General features: G+C 39.6%; 1 protein-coding gene across 2 annotated transcripts in view; it reads right to left on the bottom strand.

Annotated features, from left to right (window-relative positions):
• The window catches only part of LOC149797849 (SWI/SNF-related matrix-associated actin-dependent regulator of chromatin subfamily A member 5-like), a 120,487-nt gene that overhangs the window by 33,291 nt on the left and 72,234 nt on the right, over positions 1 to 14,962 (bottom strand). For both annotated transcript variants that reach the window (XM_089962858.1, XM_089962859.1), the window contains 2 exons: positions 6,686 to 6,775; positions 2,510 to 2,631 (listed from right to left, as the gene is read on the bottom strand). In XM_089962858.1, coding sequence (XP_089818984.1) covers positions 2,510 to 2,631; positions 6,686 to 6,775 — 212 coding nt within the window. The remainder of the gene's footprint in view (positions 1 to 2,509; positions 2,632 to 6,685; positions 6,776 to 14,962) is intronic.

Below are 14,962 nucleotides of genomic sequence, written 5' to 3'. Positions count from 1 at the left end.
TAATGATGCGCAAAGATCATAAAATCCAAGTTAGCAGCAGCTATCAAGGCATCAGTATCCAGCCCTATTAATAACCTTGTTGACCCAAGCTGTCAATTTCCAGGCCTGATTACTGTCTGCATTTTCATTAAGTCAAAAAACAGTTATCAATGCTCGACCAAAATGAACATGTTCCCATATTTATCCACCTTGTAGAACAGCAAGTTGTCACTGCAATATTTGTATCCACTATCTGAAACTTGGTGGTCAATGTGTCTGCATGTGTTTGATACCAACATGCTGCAAACACTGGCAGTAGTTGACTTCCGAGAAGAGCTGCCCAACTCATGTCTCTTTATCTGATATTTCTCTTCAATTTGCAGTCTGTGGCAGTAGGCAGTAGAAAAATGATGTTGAGTACTGGCTTTGCAGTCTTTCTTATGGCTCACAATAGAGTGGTGGGCAGCCCCACTGACAAACTTTGCAATGTACCCAACTGCTTTCAAATTAGGGTAACTTCTGGCTTTATGCATTAATCAATGGTTTGCCAAAGAAGCTAGGCTGAGTAGGAGGTTGAGACTATATTCTGGAATAACATGGTGTTGAACACTTGTCTATCCACTTTATGCAAGATTGGAGAAGATATAATAATGATAGCAATATATTTGTCTAAGCTTGGTACATCAGTGTGTTGTTGTTGTTGTTGTTGTAGTGTTTAACGCCCGTTTTCAGCACACGATAGGCTACACATGGTGGCCAGTATTAATGGTGGAGGAAGAACCCAGGAAAACCCCAGAAAGAACCACCAACCCACGAGAAGCTATTGGCAAGCTTTCTCACATCAGTGTGATAAGTACCTGAATGCAAATTGCGAGCATGGTGAGAATGCTGCAGGTAACGGATTCCTAACTGAAGTCAAATATGGCAGGACACCTGTCTGTCTTCCTCATCTACGTCCACCAAAGCAATGACGTTTTAGGAAGTATTTACTGCCAACGCATGAGGGCATTCATAAGGTGGCAAAATTCTATACATTTCCTCAACATTTCTGTTATTTCCATAGTAGTATGTGTGTGTGTGTGTGTGTGTGATTAGGTTTTTAATGTAGCTTTAACAATTTTTCAATCATATCGCTACGATGTCTGCAGTGTGACAGTTTATAGTGATGTCTAGCGCTGGGACATCATGCCACAGACATGTAGCATGATGTCCCACCCAGTCACATTATCCTGACACAAGGCCGACCAGTCCTAACACTAACCTATTAATGCTGAGCGCCCAGCGAGGCAGCTGTTAGTACCATTTTTTGAAGTCTTTGGTATGACTTGACCCTGGTTCAAACTTGCAATCTACTGCATCTGAGGTAGACACTTTAACCACTAGGCCACTGGAGCGGTTATTTCTCCATAGTGGAATTAGAATGACCTGCAATCCATATATTCACCCTCACCACTAGGGGTAGCGTCCTTCTGCAATATACTCTGCAGCCCATAGAGCAAGGACAAAATCAATGAATCAAATATTCTCAGCCCACAATGCACACACATTACGTATGTGACCAAGAGCATTTTGTTCATGTGGAGCCCATTTCATGGTTCTTCTCCACAACTTCAAAATGACAGCATTTCATGCACCACAATGACATCTATACAACAATGTACAAACTGTGCAATACTGATACAACAATTCAAAATAAGCAATACAAAACAATAACAGTGCCAATGAATGCTATTGATCGGCATGTTGATTATATCAATTATGTCAAAATTTAACTTCTTACACCACTGAAATAAATCACTGGATGGTGACAATAAAAGATAACTTTTTTTATGGATTCTTCAATGGCACTGTAGACAGTTGCAAGATAAAAGTTTGAACTGATAACGTTTGGGACATCGATGGCTACCTTGCAGGAACAAATATGTTGAGTAGAGAGAGTTACCTACCTACATCTATATAATATATACATAGAAATATGTTTCCCATCTTTCATGGAGGACTGAATTCTGGAGGTAGCAAAGAGAAATACCCGATATTAATGTTATCGGGTAATGTATTGGACCAGAAATATGCAAGCAGTGAACACAAGTAAACAACAAACAAGCACCAATTATACTGTATTGGAGCACAAAGTCAGAATAAATGAAGTCCACACTGCAAAAAAAAAATTCACAAATGCTGACCAAAAGTTTAAAATAATGACTACCATACAGAGTAAAAATCTACTACACTACACAGTAAAATTACTTTACTGAATGGATGGGTTAGAAATCATGAAGATTTCAAGTGGTCTTGCTGGACTACGTTGATAGTATTGAGTGAAAACTTAAAACTGGCCCACCTAAAAACAGTAGTAATGGGAGGTAATGGGTCAAAGTTTCTTCCCCTGGTCCATATGTTAAAAAGACGTCTTTTCCTGAGGTGTGGATTCAGAAGGTAGTGGAGTTTATTTTCTGAATGTTAATGTAATCATGGAATAAAAAGCTTATGCAAAATACTTGGAAAATACGAATCTCTGCACTTTACAAACCTGTCGATCTTCATGGGGTGTCTGTCCATCCAAGCGGCAGTATTCATACCCTCTCCAGCAGCAGTAGTCTTCCAAAATATCTAACATCCTTGTCATCTGGCTGAAGATCAGGACTCGAGAACCTAGTTTGCAAATAAAACCGAAAAGGCACATACTACACCAGCAATTAAAAATATTTGCATTCATCCACTATGCCACATTCAATCAATGATTGGATAAATGTGGAAAAGCATGTACCTTTCATAATGTGATCACTTCCTCCTTTCAAGCTGTTATTCAATTTAAAATAAAATTATACAAAATATTACATTCCACATAAGGAGAAGATGACAACAGCCTAACCACACCAACTTAAGTAAGGAAAGTTTCAAGAATAGCAAGGCATTACAAGCTAGGAAAATACAATATATTAAACAAGATCAAAGGGATGAACACAATTGTAAAATTTTTTAGAATTACATTCCTTTTCTTATCTTAATCAAATACCAATATCCCCCTAACAGCATGAAATCTTTGTTTTAAATGTTCCAATCTTCTTCTTGTTATCCTTTAGCAAAAAATTGATATTTTAAAAAAGTTAATTAAAAAAACAATTGGTAAGAAAACATTTAAGCAATATCTTTTATCAGCATTTTTGGTAAGAATTTTAATCTAAAATGAAGCTGTCAAACAAATGAAGGACAATAACCATTCTGGATATAAACATTTCATTTCTGAATTACATTGAGTTATGTCCCTTTAGATAGCCAAACTAGCAGGACAAAATCAGAACTCTCACTCCCTGGTATATCAAACAAGGTGGTCAAAAATTGCATGTCATGCCCATGATTGAAGCACTGATTTAAAATGTGCAACCTTGATTCATCCTATAGAGTAAAGAAAATCCATCAAAGGACCTGGGAAATGAAAGTGTATGAAAACCTAAAGGCACATTTTCTTTGTGTTTATGCATGTATGATTTATGTATGTCTAGTGTTTAAAGACACACCAGTCCATTCCTGGTCATAAAGTGATGGCTTTAAACTTTAATTCCTTACAACAAGGGGAACAACTGCAAAAAGTTAAAGATAAACCCTTTCAAAACACTATCTTCATGATAAAATGCACTGATCATTAAAAAAGTTGTATAAATAAGAAGCTTGAAAATAGCTAAAGCATTCTTTGAATAAACCCTTCACAATAGAAGTTAATATTTCCTCTTACAATATATAAGGCAAAAAGGTAAAAGATGGAAAAATGAGAGGGTAAAAAAAGTCTTTAAAATTCACCGTTTTTTTTTATGTAGTTACTTTTATTGGCAAAACACCATCAAAGAACTGCTTAATCAATCTGACATCATATAATTTCTGTCTTAAGAAGATTGCAAGTCAAAATACTTGACAAAATGTGTGTGATTTAAAATTTAATGGACCTTTAACAATCAGTCATATTGCTATGATGTCTGCAGTGTGGCAGTTTATAGTGATGTCTAGCACTGGGGCATCATGTAGACGTAGCATGCACCCAGTCACACTATCCTGACACAAGGCCGACCAGTCCTAACGCTAACCTCTTAATCCTGAGCGCCTAGCGAGGCTGCTATTAGTACCATTTTTGAATAAGTATGACTTGGCCAGGGTTTGAACCCATGACCTTTCGCATCCACTTGATAAAATGTGCTCCACTATCAGTGGTCACTGGTACATTAGATATTCCAGTGAAGGTTTATCATCATTCAATCAGGTACATGAGTATATAGATGAGTAACACAATACCACCTCAACTCTGCAAAGTCTTGTCTATTAATGATGCCAGTGACCTCAATCCTAAAGTCAAACAAGGGGACAGCACATCTCTCAAGCAAAAATGAATGAAGAATCATCTGAATACAGACAATCCATATTCAAATTTTCATTTGTTAACATAGCTGCCAACCCATGAGTTCAAAAATACTGGCTGCTTATGAAAAAAAAAAAAAAAAAAAGATTTTCATGAGCAAATACTGATTCTTAAAACTTTAATGCATATGTAACTATTTACCCATTCAGCTGCCCATCCAGAAGATGCAAGAATGCAACAGTCAGACAAAGAATGTTTATAGAAGCCTACTCAACACCCTGTTTATTTCAATCATTATCAATTCCAATATTCCATCGTTCACTGATGATCTGAATTCTGTGTTATTTTTTTGACTTAACTGTTTCCCAACCAGCATTCGAGTAATCCTTTGCAATTTTAGTGTCTGCAAAAAGTGTGCAAAATAAATCACCAGCAACACTAGTAACTGAGGAAGGTTGATTTCTAAAATAATTTAGTAAAACAACTTAGACTGAATTGCAACAAGGTTCTCCTGGCATTTATAAAGGTCGCAAGTTCAGGCTGAGCTTTTTCATACTGTTTTATGTCATGGGTGCTTCCATGCCCACTAGTGAAATCACAATAATACAATTAGCAAAACTCAAGGTTTTTCCCTTTACTAGATGGTTTCTCAGACCTAAACAAGATTCACAATTGTCCTTCCAGTTCTTGTTTCTATTCTTTGTTGGAGAAAATTCTGTATCTTCTGCTTTCCTTTTCTACAGGACTAGAAGTTGAATATTATGAAGATGAGATACACAATCAATATGGTGGCATGGCAGCCTCAATTTCAAATGAACCAACATACTTTAGAACTCTATACTCCTATAAACATGTGATACCTTTACTCTCAGAATGGAACCTGGAGCCCATTCTAAACTGAAAATTGCAAAGAAATTTTTTATTTGATTTTCAATATTAAAAAATAGATTTTGAACAAGAAAAAATGTACACCTATATTCAGATCTAATATACGGGACACTTGGGAGGTATTTGTTAACCAAATGTTTAGTGGCACCTAAGACTAAACTCAGAAACTGAATGTGTGGACTGTAGATCACCACAATGCTATTTGGCAGCATTTTGTAACAGAAACAAAAAGGGCAAAATGTATAAGGTGCAATGCCTAATGAGTTTACACTGGAGCGACCTGAAATCTGAATCTCACAAAAAAACCTACTCACCACAAAGTAAAATTTCTGCTGGTATTACTGTGAGAAAATTTATCATCTTGCCAACAGCATCAGCATTTCTATTAATTGTTATTCAGATGCTCTTGGAAAGATAATGTGAGTTGAACTGTAAGCTGATAAAGAACATGACAGAACAACAGACCTGACAACCCTGACGAGTTCGTCTCAGCAAAGCAATTGATTTTTTTCCGTAAGATTGACCAGTTTTCAGTAAGGTGTAACAAAATATCAATAACTGCTATAGTAAGCTAGAAAATGTGATTAAAAGTTTGACGCATCGAAGATAAACATTATGTTCAATTGAAAAGTTGGTGAAGTATGTTTATACTTTATTTACCACTAGTACAGTTGCACAAACATGAGTTCCAAACCCTATGCAACTCATGGCTTGTTGCTCTCTCAACTTGACATAATTCTTGGAAATTCTTTTCCAATTCACATGATGATGGCAATCTTATCTTCCACCAAGAGACATAGTCATTTTATTGTTAAGTACACATCAGTGATGTCCAATAAACATAATTGTGTCCTTCCCAGCTGTTATTCGAAAGAATCTGAATACTCCTTTTCATTCTTCTGTGTTAAAAGTTAACACGTTTCTAGCTTATTTTCCTTTCATCTTAAACACGCATCACTTTCTGGACACCATTTTTAAAAGTTCTATAATCAGCAGTTTGATCACTTTACCATTAAATTTCTATCACTGACCATGATCATCAGGGTCAAAGTTGTTGTTGTTGTTGTTCTAGGGTTAATGCCATTTTTCAGCGCAAGATAGGCTATACATGGCGGCCAGTATACCTGGTGGAGGAAGAACCCTGGAAAACCCAGGGAAGAACTACTGACCCACGAGAAGCTACTGGCAGGCTTTCCCATGTACCCACGCTAGCCAAGCCTTGGACTCGAACCCACACAGACAGAGGTGAGATGGCAGTGATCTGGAACGGTGAGCGCTTTAGCATCAGGGTCAAAGATGAAAGAAAACATGTGCAGAGAACACACTATAAGCTTCATAAAAATTAATGTAAAAGAAAACTTTAAAGCAAAACATCACTATTGGCAATGCTGATGCCAGTAGAAAAGTGACTGCATTCTTACTTTCCCACTGATGTGTACTAAACAATAAAATCAAGCCACTAGAAATTACCTTGTTCTTGCAACCTTGGAAGAAGTTTGTCCAAAATGGCCATCTTTCCACAGTTGTCAACCAGGTGTATATCTGTTGTATATGGTGGGCCTGGACAAAAGTAGTTCATAAAGGTTATCATTAAATGAAGCCAAACATAACATTGCATGTAATAAATTCTTTGTTACAAAATAACAAATTTAAGGTTTTAATTTGAGGAAAAAAAAGCTACTCAAATTGACTGATTCTATACTGACTGGAAAGAAATTCCTGAAATACACGTCAAATCCATTTTATGTCCTTTAAATTTTTATTAAATGCTTAAACCATCTCTGATATTCATGAGAAACTGGAAAATACCTAATTTGGTAACACTTTTTCTGAGTTAACATCTTCACAAATATACCAGCAAATGCAATACTAAATGGACCCTGAACCTGATATCAACGGCAGACAATCACTGAAACTGTCTCAAACAGTGCAAAGATATACCCACATGTTTCGTTAAATCAATAATCAAAATTTCATTTCAAAGGGGAAAAAAGGTTCTTTAGACAGAATCAGTCAAAATATTCATCTGATACATTCTCATATTGGGTATGATATATACCCATTGATACCTGTTGGTGTTACTATGCCCAACAGCTATTATACATAAATTTGGACCATTGGCCTTAAAATCAATGTTGGAATACTATCAACTTGTTCACTAAAATGCAATGAAAACAAAGATTGATCTAAATCTACCTAATAAAATATATATATATATATATATATATATATATATATATATATATATATATATATATATATATATATATATATATAAAAATAAAAGTAACTGTCTTCATAAGCTTCTATTTATGAATGTACCCACATCAGATGCAGGAGGTACAGGTTCAAACTCAGGCCAAGTCATAACAAAGACTTATCAGTGTATCCCCTAGGCGTGCAAGACTGAGAGTCAAAAATATCCTTGGTGTCAAAACTGGGGGTCAGACTGAGTAAAAAACAAACTTTGGTATCAAAATTGGGGGTCAAATAAAAAATTTGGGGGTCTCTGAAGCGCAAATGAAGGTAAAGGGAAACACTGCTTATAAAAATGGTACTAACTGCTACCTCACTTGGTATGCAGGATTAAGAAGTTTGTGTCAGAACTGGCCAGCCTGTTGTCAGGATAATGTGACCGGGGGGGGGGGGGGGAGGAGACATGATGCTACATGTCTATGGCATGATGCCCCAGTGCCATACAACAGTATAAACCACCACCCTGCAGAACTTTTAGCAGCATGACTAAAATAGCAGCAGAGGGGGCGAATCCGACATTTTGTCCAATCGTTATTTGGCTTAATTAATACTTTCTGCACTCAGCGGATCCGGTGTAGTCAGCGCTGGTAAAAAAAAAACGACGACGTCGTTGGGGGATCGTCGCGTCGTCATTTGGTTTAATTAACACCTTCTGCGCGCCGATCCCCAGCGTCGTCAGCGTCCGGTAAGCACATCGACGACCGCGTCGATGTCATCGCCCCCCTCTGCTGCTATGATCTTACAAACAGAGTGATCACTAACTCCTCCTCCTGTAGATCAATTAGGTTATTTGACTGATCGGTGAGTTTAAAATTAATTCTCGTTAAAAACCGATCATGGCATCGCATATAGACCGGATTAATCGGACTCTCAACGATTAAAAATCCCGGAGGGGCTGTTGGTGAAAACGAATAAAGGATATATCCCTGTTGAGCTTGATTTGATTGCTTGGTATCTACCTGGTAACTCCCTTCGATAACATCACACACTAGATTGATCGCTATCACTGATGTGATATTTACGTTGTACGGGGCAATATGCCTACCACTATCTTCGTTATCGTGTTTGAGGATATAAGTTGATGGACCGAGAAAATCATTAAGAGACTTTCTTAGTTCTGGCGCGTTGTATCCTGGAAACTTGAAATCGGGTAAATCGGCTTCTGTGATATTATACTCGGTTAGGAATTTTTGTTTACTACCATCGCTGTTATCGGATATCATTTTAACGACTCGTTCATTGATATATTCCATGTCTGATATAAGTTGATTCAACACCTCAACGTGTTTTCGTTCTTTTGTTTCCCGTAGCTGTTCTAGTTGTAATTGGTAATAATGATTAATCTCGGCAAACATATCAGTGATATCACTTAAAATAAATGTTAATATGGCGACCGATTCAGTAGTTTCCTTATGCTGAAAATACCACTGCATGATATTCCTGCTTTGAAATAAAAACCAACTGGGTGATAACGTGCTTTTTATAGTAGATAAATTATTTAGATACCGGGGGATAATTTCATGATACGATTTCTCATTCGTGTGCAAGTCCGCGGGTTTTTCCTTAGGCCATCCTAGTATGGTTCTTATTGAACTGTTATAAATATCAACCATATACCCCGGTGTGCTTATCTCAATCGTCGACGATAACGTCGGTTCATGAACCGTAATAGCTATTTTTGATTCTTTTCCTGTGATCGATTTTATCCTGCGTTGAAATTCCTTATTGATTTGTTCTATTTGGTATGACCCAGTTGGTATTGTAACCTCATTCCAGTCTGGGGTCCCATCGGGCTTATTTGTCCATGCAAAAACCAGCGAGTTATTAGGTTGTTGTCCGTTAAATGCGTTCGCTCGGATATTAGGCCAACTGTGATATACTCGCAATTTTGCCAGCGCTATTTCCTTTACTGGAACCGGCGATGGAAAGTTCACACTGAATTCGGGTTTCGTTGACGTTATTGATATCATATTTGTTTGTACCGGAGTGGTGTTCTCCGCAATCCGCTGAAGTAATTGAGACCCTTCGGGGTTCAGCGACATTATTATTATTCGTTGTCTTTAGTGTCTAATTTCAACAACCAGGTGGTTCCGGCTTCCAGTTGAAAATCCTCGATTTTTGACATCGCGGAGCTATACAACTGGACCATCGTGGAGAATTCAACATCGGATACGAACAAATTATCAATTGACAACGAGATCAACCCGGATAATTTCGAGTACGCGTCGGATACTATTTGATGTTTTACTGTATACTCGTTGAGTTTTTTCTGAAAACACGATGATATCTTCCTAGTGATTGCGTTGGCGACTCCAGCAATTGTTGTCATCGCGGAAACAGCGATTGGAACAGCGATCGGGGTTATCGTGGTTACCGCGGATAAAATAACACCGGCGCCAGCTACTATACCCGACACCGAGTACACGACCGCGTCGATGGCGGTTATTTTTCTGCGGTATTTTTTTATTTTTGCACGGTATTGTTCGGAAAGCGTTTTCAAGTTCGCGGAAAATTCTTTTGCGGTATCGAATCGATATTGATGTGACGTCGGTGATACCTCTGATTCAATTACCTTGGTGGTCATTTTTATTTTAAAAGAGCTAGTGTTTTTAATTACTTAGATTCGCTACAAATTCCACATACCATGTGATGTTTGTCCTAAATATACTGCTATCAACGGCTTTAATCACAAACCGTTCAATTGTGTCCTTGTTAATGATTGTTGACACTGTATTGTTAAACCCGGATGAACTCGACGATGATATACTAAACTGCATCGCCGAAATCAATGTCAATCGATAAATGCCCTTAACAGTTGCGGTGATATCTACTGTATTCTGTGTAGGAGTCCAATCGAATGATCCATGCTGAATTGTGTATACTGTGTTGATGATGTTCTTATGAGGGGTTTTTATTTTTTCGAGTTGCTCTGTTCTCGATAGTCCTTCTCTAATCGCTTCAACAATAAATTTGATTATTCCTATTTCCTGTCCATACGCAGTGATATCATTTATAGTTATTGTGATTTCATCCGGTTTGATATTTTTTTTACCAAAGAATTTATCAACGGCGTTATCAATCCTGTTAACATTTTTTCGCAACGGTGGTAAATTGGCTGACAGCGCCATAAGTTCCGAAATAGCATTTGTTATTGTTGCAAGATTTGGTTCGGTTGCCGTCGGGGGTCCCCGAAAAAAACTATCGACAATGTGTTGCACATTGGTGAAACGCGTTAGCATCGACCTGAACTGTTCTCCATGAAAGTTAAATTCACCACGTAAACCTTTTAACGAATTCGACATGGTTATATAACTGTCGCCAAGTATACTTATTTTTCCATCTATCATCGATATATCTTCACCCGGTTTGAGTCGTCCGTCGCTGGTATACAGCGCGATAGCGTTCTCGGCGGCATCACGCTGTCGTATTAAAACGTCATTCAGCGACACATTACTGGATTTCAATTTACCCTGGCGGTCTTGAAACACAACTATTTCACCTGGGTCAACACTTGTTAAATTCAACGTATCAGCGATTTCATCCTCAATTAGTTTTTTTATGTCATCGGTGGCGGCCGTTTCCGTGGGTTTTTTCAGCGCCGAAACCGGTCGCCCCCAAATATCAATCATCGTTATTGTAAATGTTATTCTCTAAAATCCGTTGAGCTTCTACGACCCCACTAGTGTATTCGTTTACAACCACATGAGGTGGTTTCCGCGATGATGAAATCGCCGCAAGTACGTTCAATACCTCACGGCCACATATCGGCGGGTCACTTAATTGCTGTGTTGGCAGCGTGGAATAAAAAACCCGGGCTGAACACGCCCGGATATACCGCATGAACTCTTTCGGCGGGGCTAACCCGTATGAATCAAAATAGACGATCGCACGCTGATCAATCGCGTATGCAACCCAATGAGTTCCCGCTCCGGAGGACCCATCGAGGTTAATTATGCCTGTTTCAGTATTCCTTGGTGCCGCCGGTAATTGATCCCTCATGAAAACACCTCTGAAGTTTTTTATCGCTAGCGCGTTTGCGGCGTCTATTAAATCAAAATTAGACATAGGAGTCATAGACTCAGGAGTCATAGACTCCCGAGTCAATAAACGGTTCCCGGTAGTCTTAGACCCTTTCCCGAGTACCATGAATACGGGGTCCCCGGTAGTCTTAGACCCTTTCCGGCCACGGGTCGTTTTTTTTTGTAGCCTTTCCCGGTTGCCTTCTTCAATGCCATTCCCGCCGCGGTACCAACGGCTCCTAACGCCGCCGCCTTAGCCACTGCTGGTGCGGCCGCGGCAATCAACGCTGGAATCGCAGCTAACAGCGGAAATATCCCACCGGTCTTTTCCATGTTTTTAATTGCTGCGGCTGAAAAATCTATTTGAACACCCTTTTTATTCTTCATCGCGTCATTGAAATGTTTTATTTGACGCGCCGTCAACGATATCTTATGATTACCACCCGCCATCTGTGACGGCTTCAGCGTTATTGTGGTCCCGCATTGTTTAGCCGACTTTGATCGTAATTTCTTGACTTGACCATCAGTCAACTCTACACTGACGACACTATACGACATTTTATTGTAAACGCGTTTGTGTTTTCAATTACATGTTTTCCACTGGCGCATCAACGATTCTCATTCGTCCACCAGCACCTTCTAGCAGCATTGATTTATCGCTGAGAATGACAGCAACCGCTCTATAATTAACATTACCCGGGGCTATATGAGCTCGGAAGTGTATATCAACGACGGATTGTCTCGTTAAATCAAGATGTTCCAACGAAAAATAATAAATCGGATACAGCTTTTTAAAATCAAGTTGTGATATTTGCAAACCAGTGTCGACGTTTTGATCACGGCCCATATATGACAGCAATCGATGGTACACACGTGCGATATGGTTGTCGCCGTAATTAAGCTGTATATCCTCGGATGGTTCCTGTTGTCCGTTTATTCTCAGCGAAACATCCCTGACTCCTAATTGATCAAATATCATATGGCTGTGTTCTTGACTGCCCAATCGTTCCCTATTCTGTAGCGCTATGAATATATGACGCGGGGCTGAAACACCCTGTTTTGATGCTAGGTGCCATGTAAACGTATCGGCGACGTTATCCTCTTTAGCATCAGTTGTTACCGCTAGCCAACTCAACAGCGATTTCCCTCCCTGTTCCATAAATGCTAACAATCGTGCTTCCGTGGTAACTGATGGAGTCAGCACCGGCATCCACAATGCCATTTTAGTTAAAATGACTTTACCGGCAGCGACACCAGCAGCATGCCATATTGCATTGTTATCATCGCCCCTTCGCGTCAGGGCAATTGTGTGCTTGGCCCCATAGATAACCTTCCTGACATTTCTGCAGAATCCAAATATGTGATGGAGTGGAATCGCGCATGAAAACTTTCGGCGTGGTCCGTGCAACATCCCTACTCGTACTGCGAATCCCATATTGTAATTATCGTTAAGACTTTTTATGATATTGAACTCAGCGCCCGGTCTTACCCTGCGGTCTGGATTGGCTGCTTCAGCTTGTGGGTCAAATGCGGTATCTCTTTCCACCAGCACGTTAATGTACTGAATATGATCAGCGTTATCGGTGGAGTCCTTCGCAAACATTATAGATGGGCCCGCCGATCTTGTATAATCATCTGAATATCTCGCTAACCCAATTATCGTCGTTGCAACATCAACCTCGCGTTCTATTGATTCAATTTCTCGCCCGTCAATAAGATATCTGGCGCTCTCAAATAACGCCATGATACCGTTGTTGACGAAGCCAACTCGAACACGAGGGTCATTTGGGTATGGTGCATTATCGGCGGCATTTGTCACGAGTTCTCCCTCGATTTCGATAAACGCTTCACACGGCAGAAAGTATTTACTGGTATCTTGGACTTGAAGTTCAATTCGCGATCGTAGGTCGGGTTGCGCTGCATAATAAGAATAATATTGATAATCACGGACAGAATCATCCCTGCGCACTGGGGCGTCCATATCAAACGCGGGATCAGCGGTACGCGCAAACATTCTATTATTTATCATGTTGATGTTTTCAATTGCGATTTTTTCGTCGTAAATTCTTTGAATTTAAACCACTTCCCGCTATCGCGTTCATGAGCGCGTTGGTTGCCGCATCGGCGGATGGCGAAGTCGCCAACGACTCTAATTTTTCTTCCACGGCGTTATTTATTACTTTACTGACATTTGCAGGCATCACTGTCGTTGATGGCATTACCGGTGGTTTCTGTTTTTTTCTCTTAGATTTCACCAACGACATTAGTTTGTCCCGCGCGGCTGAAAGCGCCTTTCCGGCAACATCTCCAATGGCACTAATACCCTTATCACGAATAACATCAATAGCCTTCATTCCTAATTGTTTGGCTAACGGCGCTACTTTTGGAGCCATTCTTGTAAATAACCCCGCAATGGTGCTACCGAGACCATCTCCATAGTACGCGCGGTAAACAGGCAATCGCGAGTTTACCACGTAGACGAGTACTGGTTTATCGTGGTTGTAGTGTATGATCATCTTTATTATAAAAACACCGGTTTTTCAATTAATCATCCACGAGTTCGTCTATGAGCGTTCGATATGCATTAATGTCCATAATACCGCCTGTAAATAACCGCTTGCAAATATCAGCGGCCTCATTGATTATTTCCGGAGAGTTATTTCCGGCTCGTTTTCCTCCAATTAGTACCTCTAGCCGTGATATATCACTGAGAACACTACCAGGACAGGTAACGCCGTAGGATTCTTTACCAACAGAGTATCCTTTTCCTTTTTTTGGTGTTATACTCTTAACTTCCTTGTGGAATTCATCGTAATCGGGATCACCACGATGTGGTAATGCTTCTTTATGTTTACTCGCTAAATACACTATTCTTGCCCAGTCCTTTAACGACTTTATATTTTTCTCGTAACCGCTATTGATATGCTTCTTATCTCGTATGCTCTTAGCAAAATTGTTGGCAGCAAAATTAATTAATTCTTCCCTGCTGCTGAAGCCTCTAATTTCATCTATTGTGCTCTTCTTGAGTACAATACGGGGTATATTCCCCTCTTTTTCTTCCGGTATTTCTTCTTCTGGTGTTTCTTCGGGTATTTCTTCTTCCGGTTCTTTCGCAGTAGCACCTAGTTCTTCTTCATCGGCCATTGTAACATAAGGTTCTTGTGGTTCGGTTATAGCGAGTGGTGGTGGCCTCCGTGTTGTAGCAGCCGCTATTTTTGCAGGAAGTGTTTCTAAAGACCTTTTTGTTTGTTCGGTCTGAGCCGCTATCTTTTCAAGCGCACCAAGAACGGGTACAGTTGCCGCCGTAACATCTTTGGTCGCTTTAGTTACCGGGGCAAAGAGTTGCTCGCTTCCAACAGTAAAATCGGTTTGTAGTTGCTGCCGCGTTTGAAGTTGTTCTCGGACCCTATCTCGTAACGGTATAAACTTTTTAAGCGCTGCTAGCCGCTCTCTGGCTAGCCGAGTAGTAAGT

This window comes from Sinohyriopsis cumingii, chromosome 6 (assembly GCF_028554795.1).
Source record: "Sinohyriopsis cumingii isolate HCF-2022 chromosome 6, ASM2855479v2, whole genome shotgun sequence".
NCBI classification, from domain to species: Eukaryota; Metazoa; Mollusca; class Bivalvia; order Unionida; family Unionidae; genus Sinohyriopsis; species Sinohyriopsis cumingii.
This window is presented reverse-complemented; position numbering and strand designations above follow the sequence as displayed.